General features: G+C 49.0%; 1 protein-coding gene and 1 pseudogene across 1 annotated transcript in view; one reads left to right on the top strand and one right to left on the bottom strand.

Annotated features, from left to right (window-relative positions):
• Nucleotides 1-18459, top strand: part of LOC128338023 (uncharacterized) — a 28519-nt gene that overhangs the window by 6896 nt on the left and 3164 nt on the right. Inside the window, exon 4 of the mRNA XM_053279881.1 lies at nt 15597-15739. Coding sequence (XP_053135856.1) covers nt 15597-15739 — 143 coding nt within the window. The remainder of the gene's footprint in view (nt 1-15596; nt 15740-18459) is intronic.
• Nucleotides 271-13794, bottom strand: LOC128338167 (hydroxysteroid 11-beta-dehydrogenase 1-like protein A; annotated as a pseudogene).

Here is an 18459-nt window from a genome sequence, read left to right as displayed (position 1 = left end):
TACGGCAGCTTCCAGTAAATTCTAGTGTGTGCTGATGGGCAGATTTTGCAGACGGGGCCTTTGACGACTGACCCTTCCTGGGTGTGTCGGCATGGCCTTCCGTTTTTCAACCCTGGGGCCCTCCTGCAGATGGTGGACTCCAGCACCCACCAGCCCTGACTATTGGCCACTGTCTCTAGGGATTATGGGAGTTGTGGTCCAAAATACAGCTCCCGGGCCGAAGTTCTGCAGTCCTAGATTTGCAGCCGGATACCATACCGCAAGCCCCATTTAGAGGATATTCTCCTGTTTGTAGAATTTTCCCAGAAGACATTCCATCAGCTCTGGCATCCAGTCTTGGAGCAGCAAGGTGGGCTTGAGGCTCCAATAAGGAAAGACCACTTCACGCTCCCTCTGCATGCCGCCCTTCACCACCGCCCGGGCGCAATCTTCCTTGGAACTTGGGGTCATGGCGATTTTGCCCCCCACTTGCTTCATGGCAGTGTCTGCGGGAGAGAGAGGCCGAAAGACGTCAGCATGGCGTAGTGGTTAGAGTGTTGGACTAGGGTCAGGGAGACCCGGGTTCAAATCCCCATTCAGCCCTGAAACTCACTGGGTGACTCTGGGCCAGTCATGTATCTCTCAGCCTAACCTACCTCACAGGGTTGTTGTGAGGATGAACATAACCATGTACACTGCTCTGGGCTCCTTGGAGAAAGAGCGAGACATACATGTAATAAAAATTAAAGTCCTGCAAGGAATGTGAGGAGAGGCACTCCTTGCTACGTTTGCAAAAGTCACAGCAGTCCCAAAGAGCTGCTCCCAGGGAGGCAGCGGGGATGTTTTGCCGCCCGCTGGTATCCCAGCAATATGCCGCCTGAGGCAATATCCCACCTCACCTTGCCTCATGGCAGGACTGCCCTTGGTGGGGCTGGGGATCAAGGAAGGCCAGGCGGCCATAGAAGAGCAGCTTGGCTTACCTGTGTCGATGTACCCCAACACGGCGATGGTGATGGCCAGATCGATTTTCCGAAGGCGCAGCTCAGTGCGGAATCCACTGTAGAATCCTTCCAGTGCAAATTTGGCTGCGGCGTAAGGGGTTTGGAAGGGAGATGGCACACGGCCTAAAGTGGAAAGAAGAAAGCAGGAGTACTGAGGAAATCAGGAGTGGAGAGGAAAGCAGGAGTAAGGAGGAAAGCAGGAGTACGGAGGAAAGCAGGAGTAAAGCAGGAGTAAGGAGGAAAGCAGGAGTACTGAGCTAGGTGAACCAATGGTCTGACCCGGCATAGGGCAGCTATATTCCTTTTTTCCTTCTGTGCTGGTAATGATTGCTTTGGAAGGATGCGTGGACCCTTTTCTTCAGAGTCGTATTACAGTCTGTTTACTTGGGAGCCAGTCCCTCTCAGTTCAGTTAAAGAATGGGTGCTCCAGCTTGGGTCCCCAGATGCTGTCGTCCTCCAACTCCCCAGAGCCTTTGGCCCAACGTTTGGGGACTCACGTTTGAGAACTGATGCTTGGAGGCTGACGATTCAGTGAGGCTGCAGGCAAGGTATGCGTCAGGATGAAGCATCTCTCTCATCCGTGCTGGGTTCTGAGTTTAGAAACCCAGCTCAGGCAGACCAAAAAGGATTTCAGAGTTTGAGGAGCCAGACCTCTCCATAAAGGGCTACCATATGTTGAAAAATGAGGACACCATTTCCACCACCTTGAAAAGGAGGAGGAGGAGGAGAAAGAAGAAGAGGAAGCGGAAGAAGAAGAAGAAGAAGAAGAAGAAGAAGAAGAAGAAGAAGAAGAAGAAGAAGAAGAAGAAGGAAGAAGCGGAAGGAGGAGGAGGAGGAAGAAGCGGAAGAAGAAGAAAGAAGAGGAAGAAGAAGGAAGAAGGAGGAAGAAAAAGAAAGAAAGAAAGAAGAAGATGATGCAGGAAGAAGGAAGAAATAGAAGAAAGAAGAGGAAGAAGAAGAAGGAAGAAGGAGGAGGAAGGAGAAGAAAGAAAGAAGAAGAAGATGCGGGAAGAAGGAAGAAAAAGAAGAAAGAAGAGGAAGAAGAAGGAAGGAGGAGGAGGAAGAAGAAGAAAGAAAGAAGAAGATGATGCAGGAAGAAGGAAGAAAAAGAAGAAAGAAAAGGAAGAAGAAGAAAGAAGAAGAAGAAGAGGAAGATGCAGGAAGAAGGAAGAAAAAGAAGAAAGAAGAGGAAGAAGAAGAAGAAGAAGAAAGGAGGAGGAGGAGGAGAAGGAAGAAGAGACTCCAGGCCTGCCAATGGACTGGGGTGTATCAGTGGCAGCAGGAGTCCTTTTGAAGGTCTGGGCGGCCTGGTCCACCCATCCTTTGGGGGCAAGGAACACCCAGCTGTCACCCACCTGGCCAGTAGATGTGTCACCCACCTGCAAGCGGCAGATAGACTTGGACTACCACGCCAGGGTAGCCCCGACTGCTGGCACAAAAGGGGTGAGATCTACCTGCTGGCTTTCCTTCTTGGACTGGGAGGCTTGGCCCCTGGGTAGCCCTGGTGGCCACTGTAGGGGTGGGCAAACACTAGCCGGAGGGCTTTTTTTCCAAAGAAGAAGAAGCCAGCCAGCCAGAAGGCCTTTCCCCCCAGGACATCCCTCTTTCCCCTTGAAATGAGGACACCTCCGGGGAAAATGACAACGTATCATAGCCCTGCTTACATGATTACAAAATGATATTGTGCCACCTATTTCTGAAATAGAAAATTTAGGATTTTTTTTTAAAAAATAGAAAGTTTAGTAATATCTTCTGCAGTGCTCCCTCTAACAGGGATTCCCAGATGTGGACTACAACTCCCAGCATCCCCAGCTGCAATAGCCTTTGGCTGGGCATTTTGGGAGCTGTAGTCGACAACATCTGGGAATCCCTGTTCGAGGGGATGCTGATCCTCTGTCGTCATATTTGTGGGAACAGTGGAAGCTCAGTAGATAATCCCACAATCTACTTTGCTCTCTCTCTCTCTCTCTCTCACTCTCAAAGCCAAGCTAGATTTATAGACGACTGTATTATTGCCAAGCTTCAGAGACCCGGAACACAGAAACCCTTCCTGCAGAGGGTCCCCGGGCTTGGTCCTGAGATGTAGTAGGACTACAACTCCCATCACCCCCCACCACAGTGGCCTTTGGGAACGAGGGGTGTTGCAGTCCCACGACATTGGGGATCCCCGACACAGAGGGCATCTCTCTTCCTGAAAGCTGGAGGCGGAGGCAGCCGGGTGAAGAAGATTTAGGTGAGGAAGTTCAAAACAGCTGGTGGCAGTTCTAACGTTTTGGCTTCGGCAGAATGTGGAGACACCGCAAAAAGAAGTTGGTTTCTGTACCACTCATGGAAGAGATGACGATGATACCCCCGTGGGACTCTTGCAGCATCTTCATGGCGGAAACCGTTAGCTGGACGTAGCTGAGGAAGTTGACGGTCATGGAGCTGATGACGGCTTCCATGTCCCCTTCGAATGGACCAAAGTGGATAGACCCTCCGACGTGGTTTAGGACCAGGTAGTCAAGGCTGCCTGAGGGAGGAAAGGGACAGAGAAGTTTTAGGAGACCTTTTAGGAGATGAACCTAAACCTGTCCTGGTCTCGAGATGGACAGAAGTCAGTTTTCCTCCACCTCCCCCTACAGGCTGGGCTTTACAACCTCCTCTATCGGAGACCTTCCCTTGCACAGATCTCCCTCGCGTGGCACCCAAAGCGATGCTTGCTGCTAATGGCAACTTTCCTGCCACTGCTCTTTGGTCTTGTGAAGAAGAAGGAGAAGAAGAAGAAGGAAAAGAAGAGGAAGAGGAAGAAGGAGTAGTAGTAGTAGTAGTAGTCCCAGTGCTGGGCCGTTGGTGCCAGAGCACACGAAAGCACAGATTCTGGAAGGCCTGGGGCAGACCCCGCTGGGAGACTGACGCAGGAGGACTAAAGAGGCAGGGGTGCGTTTAGGCTGTGGAGGAGATGTAGGATGGGGGGGGGGAGGAGGCAGGGGCCCGGAGCCACGAGCGATACAAAGCATTTTGCTGCTCGAGGCAAAGGACGATATTTATTTACCCACTAAGTTTGGAGTGGATGGTGACAAGGTGAGGGGCTCAAGGTAAAGGTGGGTGTGGGGAGGCAAAGATGGGGCAGAGGCCAGGGCAGCCAGAGAAACGTGGACCCAGCTGCAGGCGTCAGTATCTTCCCAGTTTGTTCTCCATTTCCTCAATGACCCTCGTGGCCGAAGTGAGGTTATGCATGTCCGCGGCGATGTACCAAGCTGAGCTGGCCCCCAGCTGGAGGCACTTCTGGACCACCTGGGGGGAAAGAGAAGGAAGGCAGAAGAAGACCCTCGGACTTTTGGAAGAAGACCCTCATACTTTTGGAAGAAGACCCTCACACTTTTCCTGCACTGGCAAAATATAGCCCCCCGCCTCGCTGCTAAGAAAGCACATCCCAGAAGGAGCAGATGTGTGATTTGGGGGCAGGAAAAAGAAAGGACCTTAAAGGTGAATGCTTTTTGGGTTGCAGAAGCATTCATAGACACGGCGCCCTCCTTTGGCATCTATAACAGAATTCTCTACACAGGCACAGAGAACAGGACTGGAGCCCTTTGTGATGGTTTGAGATGGTTCTATGGACAGTCATTCCCAAGAGCATTGCCGCTGCTGCTGCATTTCTAGTGGTGCTGAGCTATGCTGATGCGACGCCTGGAGTGAGGATGAAATCCAAAGCCCCCACGGAGGAAAGCCAGCTCGGGAGTCCTGGGAATGCTCCTGTGGACACTGTGGGGAGGAAGAGCTTAGAGGTGTGGGTGCAGAAGGCCGGGAGAGAGGCGGTGGGGCATCTCTGTGCTGAGAGCTGAGTGGGGCCTCTGGCAACTTGATTGTGGTCAGACGGTCTCTTGGGGATTCAGAGCTTACCTCCTGGAGCCTTTTCTCCCTCCTGGCCGTCACCATCACGTGGGCCCCCATCCGCGCATACTCGTAGGCGATTTGCTCCCCGATCCCCGAGCTTGACCCCGTCACCAGGACACGCTTCCCTCGCACCGTTTCTGCGGAGGAAGGGGAGATGGTCTGAAAGATGCTTCCCTTCCTTACCCTGAGTGTCTAGTATAGTCAGAGCAGCTCAGAGGACCACAGAGGACCCACCTGTGATGTCTGGGTTCCCTCAACTGAGCGCCGCTGCACTGTTTGTGGCGCGAGTGTTGCATTTTCAGTGGGTTGGCTTGGGTTCAGATGCCCCATGAGCCACGCAAGTCACCGGAAATTCGTAGATGGAGGCGGAATAATTGACCTCATGTCGCTCAAAGGACTGATAACCCCTTGGGAATTGCCCTGAGCCCCCCCAGCAATGTAGAACTCTGTGGATTGTGACTGACCTGATGAGGAAAATTACTCAAAGTAGTCTCATTGAAATTAAAAGGACGTGTTAAGCCATGCCTAACTTGTCCTTTCAATAGTTGACCTTCAGAGTTGGTTTTGACCTTCAAAGCCTTGCGGGGTTTGGCGCCTGTCTACATACAGACCTGCCTCTCCCATCCTGTTACATCCCGTCTGGTCAGATCTTCTCAGATGGCCTTTTTGTCGGTCCCTGATTTCCGAGAGGTTTGGGGCGCTAGGACCCGTGAAAGGGCCTTTTTGGTTGCTGCCCCACTTCTCTGGACCTCCCTTCCCCTTCAGATTCATTTAGCTCCTTCCTTTTTGATTTTTAAATCTCTGTTGAAGACAGATCTTTTTCGCCAGGCTTTTGCCCTGTAGTTTATTTATTTGGATTTTTTGTTTTTGTTCGTTACTTTCGTTTTTAATTCAGCATATAGTTTTAATGCTGTCTTGCTTTGCATGTTTTTGAACACCTCCCAGAGTCTTTGGAGTGGGCGGTATATTAAATGTTTCAAATAGATAGATAGATAGATAGATAGATAGATAGATAGTTTGAGTCATTTCCCTCATCCTGTGGGCATCTCTCCTTGTAGGCGTTTGGTCCTAATTCTGGAATTGAGGGCTTCTTAAGCCCTGGTTAGGTTATGGGATTAACCCATGGCTAATCCATGGCTACTAGTCTGAGGGCTACAAGCCACTCCAGCCTCAGAGGCACAATGCCTCTCAATACCAGTTGCAGGGGAGCAACAGCAGGAGAGAGGGCATGCACAGACCTCTTGCCTGTGGGCTTCCCAGAGGCATCTGGTGGGCTGCTGTGTGATACAGGATGCGGGACTAGATAGGCTTCCTTGGGCCTGATCCAGCAGGGCTGTTCTTATGCCAAATGCAGGAGGGTCATTTTCACTGCCTGGAGAAGCAGGACCCATTGTATGAAGGGGGGGGGTGCTATGATCCTTGCAAAGTTTCAGTGCTCCTGGGCGGCATATCCTGCTTGGCTTATTCCGCAGGTGCTTGTGCCTTGCCCCAAAGCCCTTGTGACTTGCTTGCTGCTCCTGCTGCTTGGTTTGTTCCTGGGGGCTCCCTCCAACTTCGGCCCACCTCCAACTCCCACACTGGTTCCCGGCTTGCCCCGCAGACGTTTGACCTGGTTCCTCCTTCACCCAACTTCAAAGGCAGGCGACAGGTGGGGCAGCAGTGCATCTCAGGCAGGCTCCGGGAACCAGTGCAGGAACCGGTTTTGAGAAGGAAAGGTGTGCCCTTGGCTTCATACTTTCATCGGGGCTGTCATTTCCACACTTGGCCCAGGATGCACAAACGCCTTGTTCCAGCTCTGGTCCTGGGACAGGAGTTCCCAACCTTAGGTCCCCAGATGTTGCTGGAGATGACAACATCTGGGGCCCTAACATCTGCGGCCTGGGCCAGGCTGGCAGACGCTCCAGGGCCCCAGTTCTTGGGGGCAGGTGCAGCTTCCTAGGTGAACGTTGAGTGGGCAGGGCCCAGGCTGGCTTTCTGGCTTGCTTCCTTCCTGCTTTTGCTCCGTGCTTTCCCTCTGGCTTGCTTATACATAGGAATATCGGAAGCTGCCACCCCATCCCCAGTCTTTCAGACAATGCGTTTGCATTTTGCAACTGAGCTAAGGCTGAAGAGAGAGGAAGGTGCCCGCTGGACAGGTACCACACCTGGATGCCGTGCTCCTGGCTGTTCCTGCGTATCTCGTAAATTAATATTAATAATAATGTGGTTGTCTTTGATAGAGTACAAGAGGGGTTGACCATGGCCTCCTCCCGCGCAGTATGAGATGATGCCTTTCAGCACCTTCCTATATCGCTGCTGCCCAACAGAGGTGTTTGGGAAATATACCAGCAGGGGATTCGAACTGGCAACCTCTGGCTTGCTAAAGTCATTTCCCCGCTGTGCCATTAGGTGGCTGTGTTTGGCATTTTAGTGATGTCCTATTGCCTTCTGCTGTGGTTCCTCCACACCACACATTTATTTATTTATTTATTTATTTGTTACATTTTATATCCTGCTCTTCCTCCAAGGAGCCCAGAGGAAGTACTACATACTGAGGTCTCTCCTCACAACAACACTGTGAAGTAGGTTAGGCGGAGAGAGAAGTGGCTGGCCCAGAGTCACCCAGCTAGTTTCATGGCTGAAGGGGGATTTGAACTCGGGTCTCCCCGGTCCTAGTCCAGAACTCTAGTCATAGTCTACTGAAAACCTTCAATGTAATGCCTGTGACTTGAAGCATCACAAAAGATGTGGTTTTACAAAATGCAAAAAATATAGCCAGCACGGCGGCGTGGTTAGAGTGTTGGACTAGGACCAGGAATTTTCTGATCTTAAAAAGGGTGAATTTTCTGATATTAGAAATGTTGATTTTTAGTGTTGAATTTTCTGATATTAGAAATGTTGATCTGAATATAGTTCAAACCAATCTTTATTACGGTCATGGACCAGCATAAAGTACAGGGAAAGGATATAGTCAATAAAAGTCAAAAAGGCATGAAAGCCATGAAGGCATAAGAAGACATAGAAGGACATAAGGGTGAGGATTGCATTAAAAAGTTATATAAAATTGCATTTTATATGTTGTTCAGGGTTGTGAGAGGGCTAGTGAGTACCCTCCCTCCATTGAATCAGAATTTGGAAACATCTATTACCTGCTGTGACATGTTTAATGACTTTTTTGTGGATAAAATCTCTCACATTCGGGCCGAGTTGGATTTAGACCCACAATTACTGCAGTGTCTGAATCGAAGGTATCCAGCAATTCCTCTTATGTGGTTAGGCTGGATCAGTTTCAGTCTGTGACTCGTGAGGACGTGGACAAGCTGCTTGGAGTGGTGTGACCTACCACCTGTTCTCTTGACCCTTGCCCGACATGGCTAATATCTGGCAGGGAGGTTGTTGTAGAAGGCCTAGCAGAGATCATAAATGCTTCTCTGAGGGAGGGCAGGATGCCTCGCCTCCTTGACTCAAGGAGGCAATTATTAGAGCACTTCTGAAGAAGCCTGCCTTGGATTCCTCAGAGTTGAGCAACTATAGGCCTGTCTCCAAACTTCCGTGGTTGGGCAAGGTAATTGAGAGGGTGGTGGCCTCCCAACTCCAGGCAATCTTGGATTAAACTGATTATCTAGACCCATTTTGGACTGGTTTTGGGGTAGGCTGTGGGGTGGAGACGGCCTTGGTCGGCCTGATGGATGATCTCCAATTGGGAATTGACAGAGGAAGTGTGACTCTGTTGGTCCTTTTGGACCTCTTGGTGGCTTCCGATACTATTGACCATAGTATCCTTCTGGAGTGTCTGAGGGGGTTGGGGGTGGGAGGCACTGCTTTGCAGTGGTTCCACTCTTATCTCTCGGGCAGATTCCAGATGGTGTCCCTCGGGGACTGTTTTTAAAAACCTGAACTTCGGTATGGTGTCCCTCAGGGCTCCGTATTGTCTCCGATGTTGTTTAACATCTGCATGAAACCACTGGGAGAGATCATCAGGAGATTTGGTGCAGGGTGTTATCAGTATGCTGATGACACCCAAATCTTTTTCTTCATGTCAGCATCATCAGGAGAAGGCATAACCTCCCTAAATGCCTGCCTGGAGGCGGTGATGGGCTGGATGAGAGATAACAAGCTGAGGCTGAATCCAGATAAGGTGGAGGTACTTATTGTGCGGGGTTGGAACCCGGGAGATGATTTTGATCTGCCCGTTCTGGATTAGGTCATACTTCCCCAGAAGTCTGGGGAACTTCTGGGGTGTGCAGTCTGGGGGTGCTTCTGGACACAAAACTCTCCCTGGTGTCCCAAATTGCGGCAGAGGTGCCTTTTATCAGCTTCGGCTGATACACCAGCTGCGTCCATTTCTCGAGATAAATGACCTCAGACCAGTAATGCGTCTGCTGGTCACCTCCAGACTTGACTACTGCAATGCACTTTATGTGGGGCTGCCTTTGTATATAGTCTGGAAACTGCAGTTAGTCCAGAATGCGGCAGCCAGATTGGTCTCTGGGTCATCTGCATTTGCCACCTGCTTGTCTGGTGGCTACTCGGGGACGGACCTTCTCTATTGCTGCCTGTTGAAACACACTTCCTGCTAAAATAAGAGCCTCCCCATCTCTTACAACTTTTTAAAAGGCAGTCAAGACGCATTTCTTCACCCAGGTTTTTAATGAGACATTGAGGCTATTCACACGATGGGGCGAAATCGAGCTAGCGGAGGCTAGCCCAATTTTGCCCCATCGTGTGAACCACCAGGCTCGGCTGCGAGCCCATGGTTCCTAGGCGGGTAACCCGCCTAACTACCCCTGCCCTAAAACCAGGTTTGCAGAGCGAGCGCTCAGCAAACCTGGTTTTCAAGATTGTGAGTAGCCGCGGCGCAACTCGTGGTTACTCATGAGTAGACCCCCGGAGGGGAGGTGAAATACCGCCTCCTGGCTCCGGGGGTCTCCCCAGTATGCCCTGCACACTCACGCAGGGCATACTGGAGCTTCCGGGGGCCGCGCGGCCCCTGAGCTCCCCAGCCCCTGCCGGCTCCGTCACGGAGCTGGCAATCGTGTGGTCAGCCAATCCGGCCTCCCAGAGAGGAGGCAGTGATCATCTGCGGGGAGAGCGGGCTTAGCCCGCTCTCCCCGTTCACTCTTACGAACCCGTTCACTCTTACTGATCGTGAGACCTGGCTCAGTGTTTTAACTGTGTTTTAATTGTGTTTTAATAGTTTCAACACTTGCTGGCCTCTAGGGCTTTACAGGGACCATTTGAGCATGTGCAATGGCTATATATATATATATATATATATATATATATATATATATATATATAATGGCCACTGAAAACAAAATGGCTGCCATGCATGTTCAAATCGCCTCTGTGAGGCCTGGCATGGCCTAGGGCCTCACAGAGGCCATTTTGTTTTCAGTGGCCATTTAAATTTATTTTTAAAAATGGCACCCCCTTCAAGTGGCGCCCGGGGCATGTGCCCTGCCTGCCCTACACTAGGTATGCCCCTGTCTGCAGCCCAAGAAGAAGAAGAAGCCCCCTCTCTGCCTGATTCAGAAGAAGAAGAAGCAGAAGCAGAAGAAGAAGAAGTAGTCAGTTTTCTAACTAGGTTTTAGTCCCAACTACTGTCTGGTGTGGATACACACAGGAGACAACTTCCAAGATAGGTTACCCTCCTTTCCTGAGTAAAGGTCTGTTGGGAGTGGTGCCTACAGCGTGGTGGCCTCGGGATTTACTCTGTGATGGTCTCACCAGGAGGCTTTTCACACAGGGCTTTTATTTCGAATCCACTCCTGATTGGAGTGTGCCAATCCACATATTAGCTGGATTTTACCCGACCTCCCTGTGGGCTATCAGGGACCAGGACAGACAGGACTTTGTCCCCTCCCCCCCAATGGAGGCTGCAAATTCTGGTACATCCAATTTTTTAAAAATCCTCTAGTTTTGGAGGCTTTTGAAAAAACAACAACTCCGGGGCTTCTGTTTTGCCCCGCAGTTTTCTCTGTTATGTTTGGGGGTGTCATGCCAGTAAATCAACGTTTTTCAAAACTCAATGAAAGGGAGTTTGACCGCTGTTTTGGATGTGGTCTGCTATGAGTGATTTGCAATTGTAAGCGCTCTCTCTCTGTGTGTGTTGTATTTGCAGAAGGGCTGAAACGCTGTTGAGGGAGGAGTTGGGAGAAATTGTTGCGGGAGGGAGAAATTCCTGAGCTAAACACAAGCACAGATTGCAAAATGTGTGTCTTGCTATGGCTGCAAAACGTGTGTCTTGCTATGTTCAGGTTACATCCATTCTGCTATGGCAACTTGTTATTCTGGTTTTGCGCTCTTAGTTGACAAACTGTTTTTTAAAAAGCTCTCTCGATAATAATAATAATTTGGTGCAAATTGTCACTCTTGAGTGGGTGCTGACAATCCCAAATCAATGTTCTGAGTGCCCCAAATCTATTGCTCTACTTTTCTAACATGTTGACAATCACATTTAAGTGACTGTAGACATCCACCAGTGTATCAATTACTCATGAGTAAGTTTAGGCCCCGTATTTAGGCCCCGTATCTTCCTCTGTGGTGTGGTTTCTGACTGGTTGCAGAAAAACCCAGACCTGGTAGGTGCAAACGCACGAGGAAAAGATCTGCCAGGGAGTGCAAGGAGGAACCAACAGCTATGTGAAGTGTCAATTTAATCCCCTGAAGTAAACATCTTGCGACTCTGCTGCGAACCCCCAGGCATAAAGCCACGTGTGAATAACCATGAGGGAAGTTTTTCACACCCGGCTTTTCATTTGCATTTCCTCCAGAATGGAAGGTGTGCGTTCACATATCGACCGGATTTATCCCCAAGCTCTCGGGGAGCACTTCACACACAATTCGGGTTTTTTCATCGCATTTTAGAATGTAGCCTGGTTTATATATGGGGTAAAAATGTCCACTTTTTTCATTTTTGTTTTTGGCAATGTCAAAATCACAGTAAGGCCTCTCAGTAAAGCTGTCTGGGAAAGCGCTCGCTTATCTTCAACCTTTTGGTCTGGTTCTCATGAACGGTTTCCCAGGAATCTATAGATTTCCACTCCGTACGTTCCCGCAGAGCATGTCATATGAACTCAGAAAACGACAGCGATCTCAAGTAAGCACCATGCCCGCAGGAAATCAAGATTTCAGACTCGGAGGTTTGAACTTGGCTTGGTGATCTCAGTTTCATGTTGCTTGAGTGCAATGCCAAGCTGAGATCGCTGACATTTTCTGAGTCCCCCCAGCATATTCTGCGGGAGTCCGTACGCTGGGGTGGGTGGGGAGGAATCTATAGATTCCTAGGAAACTGACCTTGCATCAATGATGGGCCTTTTGAGTCTCCGAGCCTGCAATACGGGGCCTAAACTTACTCATGAGTAATTGATACACTGGTGGATGTCTACAGTCACTTAAATGTGATTGTCAACATGTTAGAAAAGTAGAGCAATAGATTTGGGGCACTCAGAACATTGATTTGGGATTGTCAGCACCCACTCAAGAGTGACAATTTGCACCAAATTATTATTATTATTATTATTTCTTGTTTACACAGTCAGACAGGTGTTATTGACTGGTTTGTTTTATCCAGACATCGAGTCCTTCCCAAGGACCTGGGATGCCAGAATTTTATTGTCAGTTGTTATAGATATCATCGCAGAATATAGGCTGTTCCCAGTGAAGTTGCTTTTTGTAATTGGCTGATGGTGATTTCTGTGGCCCCGATGGTGTTGAGGTGCTCTTCAAGGTCTTTTGGAACTGCACCCAGGGCGCCAATGACCACTGGGATTATTTGGGTCTTTTTCTACCACAGCCTTTCAATTTCAATTTGTAGATCTTTGTATTTGGTGATTTTTTCGGTTTCTTTTTCTTCTATTCTGCTGTCCCCTGGTATTGCTGCTATTATTGTAGTAGTAGTAGTAGTAGTAGTAGTAGTAGTAGTAGTAGTAATAATAATAATAATAATAATAATAATAATAATAATAATAATAATAATTCGATTTCTATGCCGCCCTTCCAGTAATGGCTCAAGGCAGCTTACACAGAGAAACAATAAATAAATAAGATGGATCCCTGTCCCCAAAGGGCTCACAATCTAAAAAGAAACATCAGACAGACACCAGCGACAGTCACTGGAGGGATGTTGTGCTGGGGGTGGAGAGGGCCAGTTGCTCTCCCCCTGCTCAATAAAGAGAATCACCACATTAAAAGGTGCCTCTTTGCCAAGTTAGCAGGGGTCCCAGACATTTGCTGTGCCCTAAATACAATCCCCACTCCTCAATCCAAGAGTTCTCAAACCTGGGCCCTTAGAAGTTGTTGGACTACAACTCCCATCATCCCCTGCCACAATGACTGAAGGCCCTTGGGATCTGTAGTTCACCATCTGGGGACCCAGGTTTGAGAACTCTCGCCTTACTCCATGCATTTAAAATAGCTGTGGGAATAGAGGAATAACTATCAATGGAAATCGCTACCTTTTCCTCCTGGTCATTTCCAGATGGGTCTGTGCATCTGTAACCACATTAAAAACACCTTAAAACACACCTTTGTAAGGAGGCTCTTGAATGCTCCATTTTTATTTCGTTATATCTGGTAGGTTCTTTAGCTTTTTATAATTTTCAGTTTTCATTGGAACCTAATAATTGTTTCTAATCTGACTTTTTAAATTTCTGTTTTATTACTTGCATCTTGTGTCTGTCTTATTGTTGCAAGCCGCCCCGAGAAGTAGTGCACTGGAGAGGTGGGGTATAAATATTTGAAAGAAAGAAAGAATAAATAGATAAAGATCCCGCTTTTGACACGGGAAGGATTGCAATAACATATCAGCCACGGGTAACTGCTGACGAGGCTACTTTGGGAGAAGAGGGCCGAGTCACGCTTGGGTTTACTTACCTGCAGAGAATGTGTCCGGTCTGTAGATATAGTAAGCACAGAGGCCAATGAGGATGGAGGCCAGGATCTTGAGGAATGCCATAGTTTTCTCCTGGTCCAGACAGCAAACTCTTGACGTGCCCCCCTTCTGGATGAAGCAGGCCCACACAGAGCAACCTCTCAGTTTCACCTTACAGGGTGGAACTTTTCTACCTCCAGTGAGCAAAGTTATCAGAGGAATGGGGCGGAGTGTTCCCGACAGATTCTCTTTCACTTGCCGCTCACACCAGGTGGAGGCGAAGAAGAACCAAGCACTGCCAGTGCCAAGAAGTTCCCTCAAGGAGGCATCTTGAAAGTCATGCAATGCTCCTTACGTTGCTCAAAGGAGACGCCTGCAGCGATCTCCTCTTCAAACAAAGCTAGAATCCAGGTAGTGACCCCCATGTGCCTCTGGAACATCCTGCCACTTGAAGAAGGGTGGTTGGAGCCCTGTGGTTTTCTTTTGATGGAATTCAGGAGGGGTTGACCATTGCCTCCTCCCGCACAGTATGAGATGATGATGCCTTTCAGCATCTTCCTATATCGCTGCTGCCTGATATAGTACCAGTGGGGATTTGAACTGGCAGCCTTCTGCTTGTTAGTCAGGCATTTCCCCGCTGTGCCATTAGGTGGCTTTAATAGAGCAAAGAGGCTGCTTTTTAAAGTGGTGATTCTCTTTATTTAGCAGGCGGGGAGCAACTGGCCCTATCCATCCCAAGCACAGCATCTCTCCAGTGGCTGTTCTTATATTTCTTTTAAAGATTGTGAGCCCTTTGGGGACAGGGAGCCATCTTTATTTATTGATTTAGATCTATGTAAACCACTTTGGGAAACTTTTGTTGAAAAATGGTATACAGTATAAATATCCATCCATATTTGTATTCGTGAATGTTCTGGCATGTGTAATATGTTGCTTTATTACGCTCTTACAATGTGTTTCTTATTTCTGAGCTCTTCAGGTGACAAGCCACGTTCTCACCATTGGGTCCTCAGATATCATCGGACTACAGCTCCCATCATCCCCTGCCACAAGGCTATTGTGGTGGGGGATGATGGGAGCTGTAGTCCAGCAACATTTGAGGACCTAGGTTTGAGAGTCTTTGCTGTAGCAGTTTCAAGCCCTGAACAGGAGGTTGGATGAGAACCTTGAAGGTTTCCTTCAGATTCTAAAATTCTATGAAATCCCTGAAATAAAAGTGGATTTTTTTCTTACCCTGGATATAAAATGAGCGACACTCGATGTGCAAAGGGTTAGAGCTTAGGAGAGGCGTACTGGTCTTGTGGTAGCCAGCATGTCTTGTCCCCTTTGCTAAGCAGGGTCTGCCCTGGTTTGCATATGAATGGGAGACTCCATGTGTGAGCACTGGAAGAGATTCCCCTTAGGGGATGGAGCCGCTCTGGGAAGAGCAGAAGGTTCCAAGTTCCCTCCCTGGCAGCATCTCCAAGATAGGGCCAAGAGAGACTCCTGCCTGCAGCCTTGGAGAAGCCGCTGCCAGTCTGGGTAGACAATACTGAGCTAGATGGACCAAGGGACTGACTCAGTATATGGCAGCTTCCTAGGTTCCTATGTTCAATAAAACCCTAAATTGTGTGTGAAGTGCTCCCTATTAGCTCGCAGGGACTTTGGGGTAAAATTGTCCGATATCTGAATGCACACCCAGAGGAGATGCGCAAACCAAAAGCCAGGTGTGAAAAACATCCAGGTAAGCAAATCATAGGAACATAGGAAGCTGCCATATGATTGCCAATCCAGAGGTGACAGGCCCTCTTCTCCCCCAAAGTAGCCTCCGTCGGCAGTTACACATGGCTGGCATGTTATTGTAAGCCCTCCGGGGCCAAGACCTGACCAACTTCCTCCCTTTGCAGCAGCCAGGAAAGCATCCCAGCAGGCGTCGGAGATGAGGCTCTGGAAGAGCATCCCATTGGGAGGATTCTGCCCCAGCCAAGCCAGAGTGCCTGACCCCGGTGCTGTCGCCATGCCGCAGATCTTTGCCTCTTTCCCCAAGCAGGTGTGTTCTTGCCGCTTATGCGAATCTCCCCCGATTTCCGGCGGTTTCGCCAGATCTTTGCGCCGGAGTCGGATTGCCTGCTGCAATCCACACCCTTGCCTGGACGCTTTCCAGACCAGCTGCTCAACAGCAGCAAAACGCCTCCGTTCAGGCAAGTCGCATTCGGAACATAAATAAGTGTCCAGCAGGGGGAGCAGTCCCGCAGAAACTAACCACCCGAAAAAACAGCAACTTCCTTACGCCGGATATACGACGTCCTGGCTCTATATCGCAGCGATTAAATCCGAGACAAGGCATTGGCAATGTGAATCGCACTCTGCTATCCGCGTAGGAAACATACTCCCGAGATCCGACGTGACCCTGTTGCAGGGTCTAATCTAGAAAGCACCCTGGCCTGCAAGGGGCGGGGCCAATTTGGGTCCAAGGGGCTGACAGCGGCTGACCCCTTCTTTACAGCTTAGATGCCCACTGCAACTGGAGGTTCTCTGATCCCTACTTCTCCCTGGAGGGAAACGAAGCTGAGACTAAAGAACTTAGCAAGAAATCGTAGCATGTTAATAAGCTGGAAGGGACCTTGGAGGCTATCTAGTCCAACCCCTGAGGAGTGCAGGAAACTGCTCTACCAACAAGGGAGCAGCCCTATATACAGTGGTCCCTCGACTTACAAACTACTCGACATAAGTATTTTTCGAGTTACAAACGGCAGTTTTAGATCCGGTTTTAGATGCGGTTTCCTCGACTTACAAATTTTTAGATGGGGTTTCCTCGACTTGCCTGCCTGTTTACTGCCTGTTTATTCTTGAAAAGAAATGTTCCTGTGCAGTTTGCAAGCCTTACTGGGGGTCTGGGTCTTTTTTCTAGGCTCCAGAACGCATTAATCCGTTTCCAATGCATTCCTGTGGGAAACCGCTTTTCGACTTACGAATTTTTCGACTTACAAATGTGCATTCGGAACGGATTAATTTCGTAAGTAGAGGGACCACTGTATGGGGACCCAAGGGAGGAGTTGTAGCTCAGTGGGAAAGCCCCTGATTGGCATGCCGAAGGTTCCGGGTTCGAATCCCAGGCGGCATCTCCAGGTAGGGCTGGAGAAACCGGCCCAGTTTTGCACGCATGTGTGTACTACCGGGATCGGGTCCGATCCCGGTGGCATCGCGGCGGCCAACCTGCCTATGGAGCCTCCCTCTAAAACGAGGTTAAACGAGCAAGCTCTCCCTTAAGCTTTGTTATTTTGGTTGTCTGTGTCAGCCGCGGTGGCAAGCAGACCTCAGCGCTCTCGGGGGAAAGAGGGGGGGGATCCGGGCACCCCAATCCTCAGCAGCCGGTGCTCGTCTCGGAGGGCGATCCGCCTGCCCAAGGAAAGGGAACTGCTTGTCTGTGGGGAAGTAAATTCTTCAGGGCTTCCTCTCTGCAAACCAGTGGTGAGAAAGAGCTCAAAGCGTTCATTCACACAATCAAAAACTGTTCTACTCGGGTTTGGGAGCTGTGTGTGCTCCCAGTTTTCAGTTGGGTGGAAGCAAGGTAGGAGGACAAGCTACCTGGGTTTTCCTCCTATCTTGCTTCCACACAATCACTTCTGTGTCTGTATGTACACACATGGACAAATGTGTTGGTTTTTCTACGAAAAAAGAAGAACCCACAATGGTCTCTGAAATAACTTGAAACTGATCAACACAATTGGCACCCATCATTGTTTGTTGCACAACTAAAGGTTGTGCAACAAAATATTAGGTTCAGGGTCCCATCATTTTTGAGCATGCCATTTTCATTGGTGTTATTGTTTGAAATATTCTGTTGCATCAAAACTCTAAAGCAAAGTCTGATTTTGGTTAAATGCAGAATAAACAACCATGGGTGCCAAATACGTTTGTCAGTTTCAAGTTATTTCAGAGACAATTGTGGGTTCTTCTTTTTTTGTGGAGGGGTACCAACACATTTGTCCACGTGTATGTGTATGTATGTATGTAATTTTTGTACCTCCCTTCCAAAAATGGCTCAGGCCGGTTTACATTAAAATAAAACTAAAATCAATTAACTGTTAGCATCAAAAACAACATAAAACCATTATTAAAACATTTAAAACCGTTTTTAAAACCCTGGAAAACCAGGCCAAACCTTTACGGTTTAAAAACAGTTTAAAAACCCTGGAGGGCCAGGCCAAACAGATAGGTCTTAAGGGCTCCCCTGAGGGCCAATAATGAACTCAGATGACGGATTTCTGCTGGGAGTGCATCTGCCCAGCTTTCCCTCCTACCTTGCTGCCACTCAGCTGGAAATTGGGAGCCCACACAGCTCCCCAGCTCGGGTAGAACACTGTTTTTGATTGTGTGAACAGCCTCGAAGAATTACCACTAAAAAGCCTCTCTGAAAAGATGGGTCTTTTAAGTGCTTCTTAAATACCCCAAAGGAGGGAGCATAACAAAGCCCTTCTGGGAGGGCGTGCCAAAGTGGAGGGGCCACAACCAAAAAGGCCCCGTCTCTTAGTCAATGGTTGGCGCCAAGAGCAAGGCCTAAGATACTGAACAGAGGGGTCCTGGCAGATGGGTACAGGTGAATGTGGTCCAACGGATACCTCAGTCCCAAACCATGGAGGGCTTTAAAGGGCAGGAGCAACACTTTACATCTAGCCTGGGAAGAAGCCAGTAGCCAGTGAAGCTGCTGCCAGATGAGTGTAGTGCTCGAGAAATGGTGAGAGCCAACAGGCATCCTTGTGGCAGCAT

The sequence above is a fragment of the Hemicordylus capensis genome, chromosome 15 (assembly GCF_027244095.1).
Source record: "Hemicordylus capensis ecotype Gifberg chromosome 15, rHemCap1.1.pri, whole genome shotgun sequence".
NCBI lineage: Eukaryota > Metazoa > Chordata > Lepidosauria > Squamata > Cordylidae > Hemicordylus > Hemicordylus capensis.
Note: the sequence above shows the minus strand (reverse complement) of the source record. Positions and strands in the feature narration are given on the sequence as shown.